The sequence below is a fragment of the Micromys minutus genome, assembly GCF_963924665.1.
Source record: "Micromys minutus genome assembly, chromosome: 23".
In the NCBI taxonomy this organism is placed as follows: Eukaryota; Metazoa; Chordata; class Mammalia; order Rodentia; family Muridae; genus Micromys; species Micromys minutus.
The window spans coordinates 9,587,099-9,603,995 of record NC_137958.1 but is presented as its reverse complement, the minus strand read 5'-3'; the positions used below and the strand labels follow the sequence as shown (position 1 = coordinate 9,603,995).

The window sequence follows — 16,897 nt, the reverse complement described above, 5'->3', positions numbered from 1 at the left end:
AGACGGCTGGTGCAGTCACCTGATCGTGATTCTGGTGTGCTTTCTTTTCTCATCACCACTCTGAAGGGGCTCCCGGATGAGCAGAGGGCCCCGTTGGCTGTTACGGCGTGTCCATTAATGTGGCTTTTCTGGCTTCTTTGTTCTTCTCAGGGTTCTGCCCCGGGGCAGGGGGAGCCCGTACGGGTCGCTGCGTGCTTTCAGTTTTGTACAGTGGAGGAAGGACCAGGGAAGTGATTGGTGGCAAGCTGTCACTAGAAAAAAATATAACCCATGCCCTCTGGCTAGTGAAAGGTCTCAGGTGAGGGATTCAAGGGGGGCAGTTATTAATGCCATAGGTGATAGTCAGACATGTTGGACTCTGAGGAGTTCAGGCCCTAGTGGTATAGACAGACAGCACGGTAGAGCTCTGAGGAGAATCAGCCCATGAGGCAGGAGTGCAGGCCCCTTTTTACAGATCTCTGGGGAAGGCTGAAAGTTTCTCAGGAAGACTGTGCAGCCAGGCTGTTTCTGATCGTCCCTGTAGATGAAACGGACGGCTCTGACCTTTACAGGAAGTCACAGCTTATTCTGGAGCCCACTTTAGTGATCAAGGCCCAGAAATGCAGACTGAGGTGACCCCAGATGCCATGTTCCAGTGTGGAAACAACTTCAGAGTTTTTACAGAACAAAGTTATAGATCAAAACAAGTCTAAAACACACGGTGGACATGTGAGAGAGGAGGGCACAGCAAGATGGGAGAGGCCTCTCTGCAGGCCTCAGATGCCATTTGCTGGCTGTCTTAGCTTTTGGTGTGGTGGAAACTAGGGATCTTCTAAGCTAATAGCTTACTTTTATACCCCAGCCACAGGATGTTTGTTCCGACAGACCTGGACAAGAAATGACTTTTCAGGGGCTAAAGCTAGCCTGAGATAGGCAACTTGCCTCTGGAGCTGCAACATCCCAACCTCTCTCTACATCCCTGCAGTTGTATAGTCATGGTAATGAGACACTGTGCTTTCTGGCTGGTGAAAGGTCTCAGAAAGAGGAACACTTCTCCACTGTTGGTGGGGTTGTAAACTGATACAACCACTCTGGAAATCAGTCTGGCGATTCCTCAGAAAATTGGACATAGTACTACCTGAAGATCCAGCTATTCCACTTCTGGGCATATACCCCAGAGACACTCCAATATACAACAAAGACGCATGCACCACAATGTTCATAGCAGCTCTATTTATAATAGCCAGAAGCTGGAAGGAACCCAGATGTCCTTTAGAAGATGAATGGATACAAAAATTGTGGTACATTTACACAATGGAGTACTACTCAGCTATCAGAAACAATGACCTAACGAAATTCTTAAGAAAATGGCTGCATCTAGAGAAGATCATCCTGAGTGAGATAACCCAGTCACAAAAGAACAAACATAATATGCAGTCACTGGTAGTGGGATGCTAACCCCAGAGGCTTGGACTCCCCCAGAAACAACTCACAGACTGTGTGAAGTTCAAGAAAAACAAAAACATAACATAACAAAACAAAAACATTATGCTCAATCCTTACACACCAAGAAAACGTTGACTAATTCCGGTTTACATCCTGTTTTACATGTACTTTTTTGCTCATTGTAACTAGTAAGACCTTAATGCAGAGTATCAAACCTTAAAAGAAAAAAAAAAGCCAAGCACTGACAAAAATGTATTTGTATACATTTATGCAAAAATGTTTTAAAATTTTTTTCTTTTATCTTTGTTTTTTAAAATAAAGTTAAAAAAAAAAAGAAAAAGAAAGCAAAGGTCTCAGGTGAGGGATTGGAGGGGACGCTGCAGACTTCAGGGAAGGGGGAGGCCGTGGGAGGGCTGCAGGCAGTCCAGTAGCAGCCTGCCTCCAACTGTGACTGCAAGCACTTCCGCCCCACTTAGTGTCTTCTCGGCCACATCAGCGTATTGCTGACTCAGCAGTCCTGCTGGGCAGTGACTGGACTGTCACAGGCAGCTCAGCCTCCCCCAGGGCTGCTCACTCTCCGCTTTGGTCTTTCAGAATGTCGTTCTTTCTGGAGGCTCTACAATGTTCAGAGATTTCGGACGCCGTCTGCAGAGGGATTTGAAAAGAGTGGTGGACGCCAGGTTAAAGCTGAGCGAAGCGCTCAGTGGGGGCAGGATAAAGGTAGGAGGCTGTGCACAGGCTGCTGTCCATCAGCGTGCCGGTGTGGGGGACAGCCGAGGTTCGAAACCCGAATTCCTGGGAGGACTTCTTAAGACCACTCAGACCCCCTTTTGGGAGATCAGGCATCCGTGTGTGTGAATGGGGTGCTGCACGGGTTTATGGTGAGGAGTGGTCTTCATTAAATTGATGACATGCCTCCTGAGTGCAGGGAGCCAGGCCACAGCTGCTGCGTGGGTCCTCCCTGAGGTGGGCCTTGGCAGGTAGGGGTGGGGGGCAGAGCGCCCACTGCAGTGAGGGTGCCCATGGCAGTGTTTGTTTAATGTGTGGGAGTTCTCTTTGCTACTGGCCTTGCTAAGCCCTGTGATTTGTTTGATTAAAGCCATCAGTTAGGTTAATTGTGTGTTTTACACCGGAAGGGGGAGTGGTCTCAGCTGGGCATGAGCAGGTCTTTTCCTGAATCTCCTGGGTGGGCAGCGCGTCCTGGCCGAGGCCCTCACTGGAGGAGGTTATGGGACACCGGTCGAAGGCCGCACTGTGCAGACTAAACACAGTTGCTTTCTTTTGCAGCCTAAGCCTGTGGAGGTGCAGGTAATCACGCACCACATGCAGCGCTACGCCGTCTGGTTTGGAGGCTCCATGCTGGCCTCGACTGTAAGTCCCTTTCTAGACTGTTCCGTTGTCATTTGTGCTCCCCTATTGCGTTTGGATAAACACTGTCTACGAACATGAAATAGCATGCGTTCTGTTTGACATAAAAATAGTTATCGTTCTGTTTGACATAAAAATAGTTATCATTCGAATAGTAGGTCTCATTAACAGACACCCTATTCCTTGTCCTTTCCAAGTGGTTATTTTACTTATTAATATTTTCTCCCTAGAGTTTGTTAGAAGCTATTTTCAATTCAGATTGACACGTATTTGATCCCCGTAAGGGAAACTGAGTAAATTTGTTATTGCTTTCCAATGTTGGGAATTGTTGAGTGAATTTTAAAAAGTGAAATAAACTTTCTTTCACCTGGTTTGTCACCAGGTCAGGTTTAGTACAGTGATTGGCCAGGGGACCTGTGGATAAGGATAGCCCCTCCCCTTTTTGCTCAGTGGTTTCCTCTTCCCCCTGCTCATCCTCTTCCTCCCCCTGGCTGCTCCTCCTGCAGCCGGAGTTCTTTCAGGTCTGTCACACCAAGAAGGACTACGAGGAATATGGCCCCAGCATCTGCCGCCATAACCCCGTCTTTGGAGTCATGTCCTAGTGTCTGCCTCGGAGCCATTGTCTGACAGTGTCCTGCTGGGGAATAAGTGTCCTTCAGAACCCAGAGCAGCTGCGGCTCCTGTACATAGCAGTGTGGAATCGGTGTGTGAGCGGTGTGCGTGGGCCCGGGGCGCAGTCTTCCCAGTAAAGCCATTTATCCGGTGCGACTGTTCGTGGTCTTCCTCCCGTCTCCCTCCCCTCCTACCCCCTCCCCTTTCCACCTGAGCTTCTCAGCAGGCATAGCTCTGAAGGAGCTCATTGCAACCTTAGAAACTGCTAGAGGAACACATGATGAAGTGGTTTCTCCAGGAAAGACTGAAGGGTGGAGGAACCCTGGCCTTCCCAGCCTATTTTTGTAAATAAAATGTTATAAACTTGAAATACAAATTGATGTTTATATTTCCTATCATTTTGTATTTTATGGTATTTGGTATAACCGGCTATTACTAAGCATGGGTAGTCACAGAGTTCATGGATGTCAGAGTTCTGTAATAAAGTGCTTAATTGTGAGGCATGTTCTGATGTGTGTATCGGCATACAAAACAGCAGGCTGCTGGGAAGTGATCACATGTTGGGGTGGTGTAAGGTCTGAGCACTAACCACTATCGTGTGAGAGTTGCTCCAGATGTATCTGAGCTTCCTGGAGCTGCTTTATAGAAGATGATGGTTTAATGTCATTGGGTGTGGGATGAAATACTATTGCACTGTTGTAATAAAGCTGCTAGAATCTTTAAAACTGTTCCTTGTGGTCTCTTTTAGCTCCCTATCCATTCAGAGAACTTTGGATGCTATAGGGTTGCTGGTGGTTGATGGTTGATGCTGTGTGTGTGTACACATGTGCTTTGTGTATATGTGTGTGCATGTGCACATGGTATGTATGTGCCTATGTATGTATACATACGCATGCATGGTATTTATATGTGTGTGTGCAGGTGCCAAGGTGCCCATGTGAAGGTCAGAGGATGACTTCCTGGAGTCAGTTCTCTCCTTTCACCTTCATGGGATTCAAGGATTGAGTCATGTCTCTAGGCTCAAATGTGCCTTTACTAATTGAGCCGTCTTACTGGGCCCTCACGTAACTTCTATTGTAGCACAACTATTCTTACTCTAAAGTGAACTTTATTATTTTAAATACTTAATGAATACTTACTACAGGAATATACACTTCATTCACTTTGCTGGGTAATGTGCTTTTGAGTCTTCACGAGCACGCATGCGCACACACGTGCGCGCACACGCACACATTCATACACACAGAGCATGGTAGTACTTGCATGCTTATAGTCTCAGTATTTACCAGGCAGAGGGAGGAGGGTCACCATAAGTTTGAGGTCTGCCTGGCCGGACAGTGGGTTTTAGGTCAGCCACGGCTACACTTGGTGTTTGAGATGGTTCACTGAGTAAAAGCTGTGTTGTACAAGCCCAACAACCTGAGTTTGATCTCCAGTATCCCTAGTGTAGGAAGAGAACTGAGACCCCCAAGGTTGTCCTCTGACTTCTATCTATGTGCTGTGATATATATGCTAATGTGCATAACATGTATACTACTAATGAAATGTTCCCCAAAGTTAAAAACAAAGCAAAACAACACTCATGCACAGAGACATATATATATACACATACACACACATACACACAGACATATATATATGTACACACACTCTATATGTCTATGTCTATGTATGTATATATGTGTATGTACACACATATATGTGCACACACACTGTATATGTGTATGTCTGTGAGTGTATGTATAGGGTGTATATGTATATGTGTACGTATAGGGTGTATATGTGTGTATGTATGTATGTACACAGTGTATTCATCACAGTCATGCATGGGTGAAATCATCTAATACAAAGCCAGCTTTGTAACAGACTGTTGACTGCACATATGGACACTGTGCAGACATGACAGGATGTAAAACACCAGTCTACCATGCTGACAGCGTGGCACCCCATAGAATGGTGACTCCTCTCGATGGCACGTCTGACTGAGTTGCAGCTTGCTGCTGTCACTCTTCACAAGAGCCTGTGACAGGCCATGTTGCTAGCCCATGAAAAGAACAAAATTTGGAGTGTGAAAGTTCCAAGGAGTTAAGTCAGGGTGTCGTCTGCATGTGGGACTCAAGTGCTGTAGCTGTATCAGTGCAGTATCGGTGAGGCAGGGAAGAGGGAAGAGCTTGGTTAGCTGCTAGCCTCGGGCTCAAGGGCATCAGTTCAGCTCTGGTGAGTGCTTCCTCCTTTGCTCATGGCATGGTAGATGCTCACAGTGGGGAACACCATGGGACTGAGGGACTGCATCTGGGTTCAGGAAGCCACAGAACACTGGGTGGGGTTTTGTAATGGTCACCTCTTGGGCATTACCTGACTCTCTTCTGAGGGTAGAGCCACCAGTGTGACCCGATGACTCTACATAATGGGTTCCAGGCTAGCCAGGGAGATGTGTATCCAGACTGGAGATGTACAGCAAGCTAGTGAGATGGCTCTCCGAGCAAAGGCTGTGCAAGCCTGACACACTGAGTCTGGCCTCCAGCACCCACTGTGGAAGGAGAGAACTGAGAAGCCAAGGTCGTCATTCGCCACTTGAGACTTGCACCCCACCCCCATGCTGGTGCTTTGGCTTCATCACCTTCCAGCTGCTCTTCCAGACCCTGGCCGGTCTGTCTGCCTCAGCCACACCCTCTACATCTGACATAAGACCAAGACTTCTTTCTCATACCACTTTCATCCTAATTGTTATAGGTCCCACCCCTATTTGCCCCCAATTTGACATAGCTGCATCTGAGAAGGAGACTTAGTTGAGAAATTGTCTCCATGAGACTGGCCTGAGGCCAACCAAGTCTGTGCTATTTTCTTGATTGGCAATTGATGATGCAGCCCACATGGGTGGGTGGTACCATCCCTGCGCTGATGAACCTGGGCTCACAAGAAAGCTGGCATCAGTCTCCCTATGGTTCCGGTCTCTGTTACTGTTTCAGTTCCTGCTCTGAGTCCCTCCCAGATGGGCTGTAAACCAAATAAGCCCTTTCCTCTCCAAGCTGCCTTTGGTCATTGCTTTACCACAGTGGCAGAGAAACAAACTAAGACTCTTATACTGCTCTGTAGCCATGGTGCCTCCCTGGAAGCCTCCTGACCTTCCTCACACAGTGACTGATTTTCTCAACTCTGCTGGCTGCTGCTAAGTACACCTTCTCCAAGCTTCTAGTGTAAGATGACTTCTGTATGTCAATGTTGGCACCCATGTTGGCCAAACTAGAGCCAGCGCAACCTGGGTCTCAGACCCAGAATGTCTAAAGCTTCCTTGTTCTATTCACCATGAGATTGTGTCTGGAGGTGTGTGGTGTATGTGTTAATGTGAGCACACATGCGTGTGTTCATGCCTGTGGAGGTTAGAGGTCAGTGGTGGACGTCTTTCTCAACCATTCTTTAGTTTTTGAGACAGTTGGGTTAGACTGGCCAGTGACCTCCTATCTCTGCTTTACCCCATTCCATGCTGGGGTTCGAAACATGTGCTTTAACCATGTGCTCCTATGTCTTGACTTTTTACATGGGTACCAAACTCAGATCCTTAGGCTTGCGTGGCAGGCACCAACGGAACCTCCTTCCCAGCCCAGAGATCATTTTACTTTAGTTATGAAATATGTAGAGCATTATGTGCCCTTGCAACAAGGCTACACGGTGCTGTCCTCTGCAACCCTGGCCCAGACATATCTTTGAGGACGTATGTCAGAAGTGGGGAGTGGGGTGAACAAGGAAGGTGCCCAGGGCCTGCTTCCGTTTTCAGATTACTAGGTGGGGCTGGGCTGCATCTGTGTCTTCAGGCCCTGACAGAAAGACCCTCTGGCTCAGAGATGTTGAGTATAAAGTTTCACTATTCTTAAGTAAATGATTTCTACTCCTCTCTTTTCTCTCAATTTCCCAAGTATTCTAAGGGTCCAGTTGTCAGTAGGTTTGACTTTTCTTTTGGTTTGTTTCTTGTTTATTGATTAAAGCTGCCAGATACTGTATAGAAAATCAAAACATGGTTTGGTCACTCTGTAAAGAAAGGACATGTTAGAATTATATCACTAATTTAAAGATCCTCACACACTTTTGGTTCAGGTTGACCTTGGCTGGGTCACAATGTGGTAGAGTTGGGAGCAAAGGCGAGCTTCTCTGAGGAACAGGCCCATGTCTTTGAGTGAAGTTTCCTGTAGACTGCTTGTGTTTGAGTTTGCTTTCTAATGCTGTAATAAAGACCATGACCTAAAGCAACTCTGAGAGGAAAGGATTTATCTGGCTTACATGGCCTGATTACAGTCTACCTGGAAAGGAACTCAGACAGGAACCTGGAGACAGATGAAGCAGAGGCCATGGAGGGGTGCTGCTTACTGGCTTGCTCACTGAAGCTTGCTCACCCTCCTTTCTTACAGCACCTGCTGAGGGGCGGCGCCATATCTAGGACCTCCCACATTAATAACTATTCAGGCAAACATCTATGGATTTGTCTGTAGACAATCTGAAGCATTTTTCTCCATCGAAACTCCTCTTAGATAATTCTAGCTTGTGTCAAGTTGACAAAACTCAAACCAGGACACCATGTTGATCAATATCACCTTTAACAGACATACCCTAGAATCATAAGCCGTTAAAGCATTTTGATAGTGCTTTGCTCTGTTTAACACGTTTTGGCACCAGCTCTCACCTGTGTTGACACAAGTGTTTTAAATTATATGGCTTTAATTTAGAAAAATAAAAGGTCATGATTCAGCTGTCCCACAATGAATATGGACTTTAAAGCCTCATGTTGTACAAGATAAACGCAAACAGCTTTATCTGTCGACTTAAAACAAAAATACTGGTGACTGTTATGTGAATCTCTGTCGCTTTCTCCATCCCGCCCCCAGCCCTACCTCTTGCTTAAATTCTCTTGCTCCCCGCCCCCTCTTGCTGTCTTCTCCCCGGACTGAACACGCTTTGCCTGACGAGCCACGGTGGCTAGCTCAGTCTTCCTTTCTACTCCAGGGAAAGGCCTATTTTAAAAGTCGCAGACACTCACAGACTGCTCGTTCTTTCACCACACCTGCTGAGATTAAGGGGAAAATAAATAAAGGAGGAAAATCGAAGTTGCCGGGGTTGGGGGACTCTGTTGCTGTTGCCCCAGTTGACATGCGCACTACGGCTGAGGCGTTTCCCCGGCAGCTACCCTCGGCGGAAGCTGGGATCTGAGTGTTGGGATGTGAATGACTCTGAGCTTAAGGGTTTTAATAGTGTCATTAAATTAGAGTGGAATTTCAGATCTAGCAGATGGTCTGCAAAACTGGTGACCGAGCCTGTGTGTTGACATAGCAAGTCTCAGGTGGTCCCTCCGTCTGGTAGGTGGTCTTGAGAAATGTCCCCTCAGCAAGAGGCAGGAGAAATCATCCATGTTAGACCTGCAGGTGTGAGTATGTTTCAGGCTGGCGACAGTTCCTGCTACAGCTTCCTACATGAATAATAGGCTCTCATGAGGCTGAAGCCCAGACCTACAGTTCATTCCTTCTCTGGGCTCCTCCTCTTTCACCTCCTCTGCAGACAGGCTGGGTCCACCTCGCGTCTTAATCCAGTACACAGCTGATTTCAAAGAATGCCTTGCTAGAAATATTTGTTAAATACTTCTTTTCTGAGTTGAAGAGTATTTTATAACGTTTCTTTTTAAATTTACTGTCAGGCTTGCTAGATAGAAATATAAATTGCGCGGCAAGGTGTTGCAGTAAATATAAAAGGTGGATAATCTTTTATCTCACGTTAGTACCAGCTCCTGTAGGGCCAAATGGCACTGCAGAATATCTTTATCATAGCGGCTCTGTGCCCTCTAAGTACTGAGGCACAGTCCACTTCACCCACCCCTGCTGCTTCTGTCCCAGGTGATCCAGGACCGTCTCAGTGTGTTGTTTTCTGCTTTCACACACTGTCCTCTACCACCGGGTAAAGTCACAACTTAAAAACCAGTAACTTATCAAACAGGTTTATATGTTAAATTCTCAATCCACAATCCCTTTATACAATAGACTTACAACCAATTGACAACGATATAAACTGCCCACGTAGATAAGATAAATTGACCCTTAGAGACCCCTAGAAATAAGCACAACAACCTTAACCATATAGAGATGTGCCGAGAGAAACAACCACATCTGCCTCCATGTTGCCTCCATTCCTGAATCTCCTGCTTACTCCTTCTCTCTTCTTACCAGAATTCTGTCCCCGTCCACTCTCTACTGATCAATCATGTGTCATCTTGACATCAGCCTACAGCAAGGTCCTTGTGATGGATGCTGATTGGCAGATTCTTCAATTTACTTGGTCACATGGGAAAAAAATCTTTTTTTTTTTCTTTTATTTTTAAATAAAGAGACAATGGGCTGTGGAGATGGCTTGGTGGTTAAGGGTGCTTGGTGTCTTACCAGAGGACCAGAGTTTGGCTACCAACACCCAATGTGGGGTGGCTCACAACTGTCTATAACCCTGGCTCCAGGGGATCTGATGCTCTCTTCTGACTTTCACAGGCACAGTCTATGCTTGCACACAGATACATACACATAAACAAAATTAAAAATGAATATCAAAGAAGAAGCTATAGCTTGATCTTAGCATTATAAAGGGTTGCATTTTTAAAAACCCTGAATTATTCTCAGTTAAGGAAGCATCTGTGTGTTCTCTACTCTCTGCCAATATGCGAGTACGAGGAATTAAAAAATTTTTAATTGATGAAATATAGTTTTAAATTATTTAAAGTGAATAATTATAAACCTAGAGGTTTATGCTGTCAAATAAAAAATTAATGACATGCTTTGGCTGCAGTTCCAATTATCTGGGGGTCAGATCAATGCAGCAGTCTTGCCTTCATCACATCTACTGAACGGGTCTGACGGTTTCCAGCACTGACTCAGATAATAACCCAGGAATGGCAGCGCCGACAGCCCAGGTTTTAACCATGGGCTTTTCTCCAGTCCCTGAGCAGACCTGAGGAGGAGAGGAGACACTGGCTGCCCATGACACATGCATGACCACAGCTGCCCAGCGCTAAGTGGGAAAACACTAAATGCAGCTGTGCCATTGTGTGGGCCACAGATGGTCACAGCTTCTTGCCACAGAGTACAGGGACAGTGGGAAGAGGGAGTGTTATTTGTACTTTTTGTGTATGGGTGTTTTGTCTGCATGCATGTCTGTGTGCCATCTTCATGCCTGGTGCCCATGGAGGCTAGAAAAGAGCATCAAATCCCTCGAAACTGAAGTCACAGATGGTGTGAGCTGCCACGTGGGTGCTGGAAATTGAATCGGAGTCCACTGGTTCTGGAAGAGCAGCTAGTGCTCTTAACCACTGGGGCCGTCTACCTAGTCCCTTGTTTATCATTCTTAAAACTGGAGCTACCAAGGAGACCATTTTCTGGCCAAATTTAGAAGTATTTGCATTTCCACCTCCCTCCCACTGTGCTTGCCTATTTTGTAAAGGAAAAGAAAACTCCCCGAGTGCTCTGTCTTGTAGAGCAACTAGAGAGCTACAGAAAAACCCAAGGTCCAGCAGCCCACAGGAGTCCTGTGAGATTGATACTAGAAATAAGCTCGATAGCAGAGCAAGCCTGGTCAGTGTGGGGACAAAGACGCCCAACTGAAGCTGGCTCATGGCATCTTTTATCTTAATTAGGGTAGTGGACTCAACTTGCCACTCTGATTGTGCAGTCATTTTCTGAGCTGAATCAGCATGTTTTAACTTATTTATTCATTAGGTCTTATGTCCATAATACATTAAACGTTATAGGTCCTCAAAGCATGGTTGCATGATGTAATTACAGCTCTCTGAGTTAGAGTTTAAGGAAGCGACTGCTACACTCTGTGTGACCTCAGTGTTTCCTAAGAGCAAGTATTAACAGCATTGTAACATTTCTGATAATGCGCAGTTCGGGTCCGGGTTGATTTACAGATAGCTGACCTCTGCAGAGCTGGCAGTTCTGAGCAGAGACTTTAGGCCCAGCAGGGTTTAGAGCTAGTCACTAACAACAGGTTGCGTCATTTCCTGTGGTGCTTCCCTGGGAAGTTGTTATGTTCATGATACATGAAAGTGGTACATAGTCATGGGGCACAGTGTTCATTCCCATGTTTTATTACCCTCCTAATGGGTAATTCACACTTATGATCATGAGTGTGTGTGTGTGTGTGTGTGTGTGTGTGTGTAAAGGCATGCACACATGCCATGACACACATGCGGATGTCAGAGGACTTGTAACAGTTGTTTTGTTTTTTCACTGTGTGGGACCCTGGGATACAATGTAGGTCATCAGGCTTTGCAGCAGGCACCTCACTGTCCTCCTCCTTCAGGCAAAGACAACTCACTAATGCAATATTCTAGAGAGAGAGAGAGAGAGAGAGAGAGAGAGAGAGAGAGAGAGAGAGAGAGAGAGAGAGAGAGAGAGGTGTGTGTTTGTGTGTCCCTATGGTCACCACTCCCCAAGCACTATGGTTCCAGTGGATTGTCCAGTGGATTGTTTGAAAAGCCATGGATACTAGAATTATTCCAAGTCCCGTCTCCAGGTGATCAGAAAATGGATATGATGTCTACCCCCCACTATTGGATATAGACTAGCTCACCTCTTCCCCTCTCCCTCTATACCAAGGCGGCAATGGGAGACATGAGCTGAGCTTATGATCCTATTCCATGTCCCATGGGCCAGTGTCACTTCAAGGGCCACACAGGAGTCACAAATAATGGTGACTCCATTGGCTCATTCTCAGCAGTTGCTCCTGAGCCTGCGTAGGACAGTGGAGCATGGGCACGTTCCATTTAGGGAGCTTTGAGTCGACAGTTGAACATGGTGGCTAGCTGAGGGCTTGTGAGAGGTTTGAGGATGCTGGAGGCTCTTGCACTGACTAGGCTCACCACCTTTCCACAGCCTGGGCTGTCATCTGTCATGCACCTGCAAACCAGTGGGAACCGGCTGCCCTCGGATGGGTCCTGTCCGTCTGTCCCCGGATGGGTCTGCTAATGGAGGATGCCTTCATCGCTGTTCCTGGAAGACTCCATCGAATATGGAACAGAACCCAAGGGTTTTAGAAAGAAAAAAAAAATCTAAGTTTCAAGATATTACTTTTATTGTAAGCTATGGAAAAGAGGATGCTCTATGATGGTCACTGGTAATACATAATTAAGGAGAATTTCAGTTACAGGGCACTTTGCAGAAAGATTGTAATTAGCCAAATGGGGCTCTTGCCTCTTGGTGCATCTTTCATCTCCTTACTGTGCTCATCCTCATCTGGCTGAGGAAATTCAGTCAGTAGCTGTCTCAGGCAGTATTTACATAGGCTTTGATAAAGAAGCCTAGTTTTTAAAACTGGGGTTGTACTTGAAATGTAAACACAGTAACCCAAGGGGAGGTGTATTAGTCAGGGTTCTCTAGAGTCACAGAACTTATGGTAGTCTCTATATAGTAAGGGAATTTGTTGGTGACTTACGGTCTGTAGTCCAATTCCCCAACAATGGTCAGCTGCAGCTGTGAATGGAAGTCCAAGGATCTAGCAGTTGCACCAAGGCAAGCAGGTAAAGAGAGAGAGCCTTCCTTCTACCAATGTCCTTATGTAGGTCTCCAACAGAAGGTGTGCCCCACATTAAAGGTGTGTCCCAGATTAAAGATATGTACCACCACACTTGGATCTGGGACTTGCTTTGTCCCACATGACCTTGAACTCAGAGATCTCCTTGCCTTAGTGTCCTGGGATTTATAGCCACTATGTCTCAAGATCTCCATGCCAAGATCCAGGTCAGAAACTTGTATCCCCCAGCCTCAAGATCAGGATCACAGGTGAGCCTTCCAATTCTGGATTGTGGTTCATTCTAGATATAGTCAAGTTGACAACCAGGAAGAGCCACTACAGGAGAGAATCAGACTCCTGGGGATCTCAGCAGTGTTGACAGATGGAAATTGCAGCGTGGCCATTCGGTCATGGTGACAACAGACTTCTGTCCCTTAGGAGAACAGCCTTTGGTCACGAGTGGGAGAGGTTGTGATGTTGCATGGAACCTATTCCAGGAGGAACTAGCAGTCATGTGCCCCATTCTCATGTTTCTTTCTCTTAAGCTGTGTGCCTGAGGGAGAATTTTGAAAGAGGGAAATAATTTCTGTTCATTTGAGAAATGTTAGTGAGACACTGGCAGTGAGCAAGCCCCTGGGACCTGACTAGGAGTGATGATGGGCGGGGCTTTCTCTGGCTGATCCTCCAGAGCCGGGGAGAGAGCAGAAGTGAGTCCGGACCATTTGGGTACAGTCACAGCAGAGGACAGTCCCATGCATACTGCAGGTTGTGATGGGACTTCTGTGTAGATGCTTGCTGACTGCGTCTATACATTCAGTCACTGTATGAGTAGTCTTCCCAATTGCTGTGACAAATGGCCAGCAAAAGAAACTTTAGAAAGGACGACTTTACTTTGCCTCACAGTTGGAGGGTACAGTCCATCACGGCAGGGAAGGCATGGTGGCAGGGAAGGCATGGTGGCAGGGGCGTGCACACGTTGTGTTCGGGATGGGTTCTGATGCTTTGATTTAATCAGGAATCTGCATGTCTGAATGCTGAGGGTCCTTATCCCTAATTGGTTTCTGATTGATCAATAAAGATGCCAGAGGCCAATGGTTGGGCAAAGGAAGACAGGGCGGGACCTTTACATTTGTATAGTCTAGGAACTGGAAAAAAGGAGACAGAAGGTCACCGTGATGCAGTGGGAGTGGATCAGATTTAGAGCATCAGGAGAGAGAGAGCCAATGAGCCATGTAAGAGTTTGGGTAAGTGGTCACTAGCCACTTCCTCAATTGGGCCTGGGATGGCATGTGGAGGATTAGAACTGCCCAACCTTTGAGCTAATTACAGTATTTAAAAATAAGCTAATGTGTGTGTATGCCTTTCATTCACAGATCCAAAGAGTTCCTGGGTGGCCAGGAGTACAAAGCAGTGTAGCCTAAATTATCGCTACAGATGGCATGTGTTGTTGTAGGCGAGAACTCACTATTAAATAATTTAGAGACTCCCGAGTCAAAGACACAATGCGTATGTACCACCAGATAACTTTAGGAGGAGGGGAGATTTGGTTTCTCAGCTAGACAAACTGAATCATTTCCTTCTGCCATCAGCAGAGGCTGATATTCGGTGTCATCAGTGCCTAGTTGTCACACCCTGAGAGATACCTATGCACATAGCCCAGTAAGCCACATAAATGTATGAAATATTGAGGCTTTTGATTTTAAAATATAGGTCAAAAAGCAGGAGATAGTGAAGAATCACTGTCTCGATGGCTAATATTTATATAGATTGCTTTAAGTTATAGATTGCTTTTGAGTTACTTTAATTATAAAAACTATGTGGTTATGAGTTTGGTACTTATATTGAAATTCCTCTGGGAGAGAGGTCAAGTTAAAGCTTTAATGATTTCCAGTTGTTGGACCAAGGACCTGCTATTTTGGGAGAGAGGATATGTATTTGTGTTGACAGGAAAGGGCTTTGAACCCCTTCCAGAGTGATATGGGTCAAATATGACAAGAGAAGACTCCACTGAAGATCTAAAATGTTTGAGAAAATCAATCAGGACTGGTAACTCGATCTGCTGATTCCTTGACATGGGAACAACCCAGTAACTGGCTTAGACATAAGAATGTTTCTAGGTAAAACTTCAGCTAAAATGAGACAATAACTCTTGTTGGTTATGAATTCTCTGTGCCCTCCTTCATATGGCATGAATGAAGAGTTATTACAATTGGTTATTGATAAAATTAACTCATAAAAAGACAATTGTCTTTCACTTGTTCAAATGAGGAGCAAAATCGCATCCTTGACTGAGCTGTGCACCCTGAATAATCCATATGAATATTTTAATGGTACTAAAATCATGGTTGTGAGATTCATATATTACCAAATGTGTAGCTTTGACAAGATTTATCCTCGGATGCTGAACTGACCTGCTGTTCCAGCTCCCTGACTCCTGATGCTGTTCAGAGACTTGTTTCCAGAACAGCTTCAGGAATTGCTGCTAATTCCAGATGATCTCCCTCAATGCAGCCTATCAGATGGATCCAGTCAGAACGTCAGTTGAGCCCTGAGCCTTCTAAGCATACGGAGACTGCATAACAGATGCTAGAGCTAGCTTTCTTAAGCCTAACCAATTTTTCTAATTTTCCTACCCCTTCCCACTCCTTTAAAGAATTTCTCATCACCCCCATTCAGCAGGAAGAAGCCTGAGTTGTCAGCCTGAGTCCTTGGGTTTGGGTGTCTAGTTATTGTTATTTTAAGGGATAATTTGGAAATGGTCATAATTTTGAACAGGTAGGGAATGAAAGATGTATTTCTATTCTTAAACAAAGCATTGTATAGCCATTGATGTAAAACTGAAGTTATAATTTCTAACTTGATACAGAATTTATATATTAATATGCAATTAAGGTTTTCAGTGGCATAAATTTGGATATTAATACAAAATTTGAAATTAATATTGTTACTCTTAGATATTGTATATATGCAACTCATTTAAGAACACAAGGCTTTGACCCAGTGCTTTTATAGCTGTTATTACAAAGTGTTTAGGATAATTAGGCAACACAAGTTATGGGCCAGATAGTAAACTCATGGTTATATTAGATTCTCATTTAATTATAATAAGGTATTTTTAATATTAGTCAATTAGAAATAGCTAAGAGTAGTCAAGGTTTAACAGTTCAGAAGTCCACAGAATCTGACATTTAATCATTTCATTATCATTAGAAATTTTGACTAGAGACATGTCTGCTCCTGATTGTACCCCATTTATAGTTCAAAGAAGATGTTGAGCATCACCTCCTGGTGAGGTTGCTTATTAAGACAGCCACTGCGCAGAAATTGCCCATATCATCTCAGACAATATACTGTCCAAAAAGGAGAAACAGATGTGGGATGGTTGACTGCTAAGCTCTGCCAAGACATGGTAAGCTAGTACTTCATAGTTCCTGCCTCATTTCAAGGTCTGCCAGATGGTTTTGGACCAAAAGGGTGAAGACAGATGCTCCAATGTTATAAGAAATGAGGGGCTGTCTAGGTAGTCAACTGTGTCTCCAAATTATGTTGTAGAAGCTATGTTTTTATGTTTTCTATATATTCAGGTAGTATTTAATTTGTTCTTGGATTTCTGATGGTATTGAAGACTAATTATAATCTCAAAAGCAAACTTAGTGCTAAACAATTTAAGAGACATGATATTGAATTGAAAGCATAGTTTTCAAATGGTGATATAGGCTAAAATCAAAACATAATTTAGGTATAGAATTTTAAGCTCTTTAGTTAGGATATGATGGTAGAGTACTTTATCTAAATTGACAAATATGATGGACTGTATGTTACTTGTATATCATATTGTGCAATTTACATAATTTTTATGGTTATGCTCAATTTATGCCTGAGAGAAGATTTTTTAAAATTTGGACAAAAAGGGTGAAATGTTTGGATTGGTTTTAATGCTTTGATTTAATCTGGA

The 16,897-nt window shown here is 44.8% G+C and overlaps 1 protein-coding gene across 1 annotated transcript in view; it reads left to right on the top strand.

The window, feature by feature from the left end:
* ACTR3B (actin related protein 3B) overlaps positions 1-4,117 on the top strand; it is an 86,243-nt gene extending 82,126 nt beyond the window's left edge. Inside the window, exons 10-12 of the mRNA XM_080936469.1 lie at positions 2,020-2,145; positions 2,713-2,796; positions 3,300-4,117. Coding sequence (XP_080792595.1) covers positions 2,020-2,145; positions 2,713-2,796; positions 3,300-3,395 — 306 coding nt within the window. The 3' untranslated portion in view covers positions 3,396-4,117. The remainder of the gene's footprint in view (positions 1-2,019; positions 2,146-2,712; positions 2,797-3,299) is intronic.
* The last annotated feature ends 12,780 nt before the right edge of the window (positions 4,118-16,897 follow it).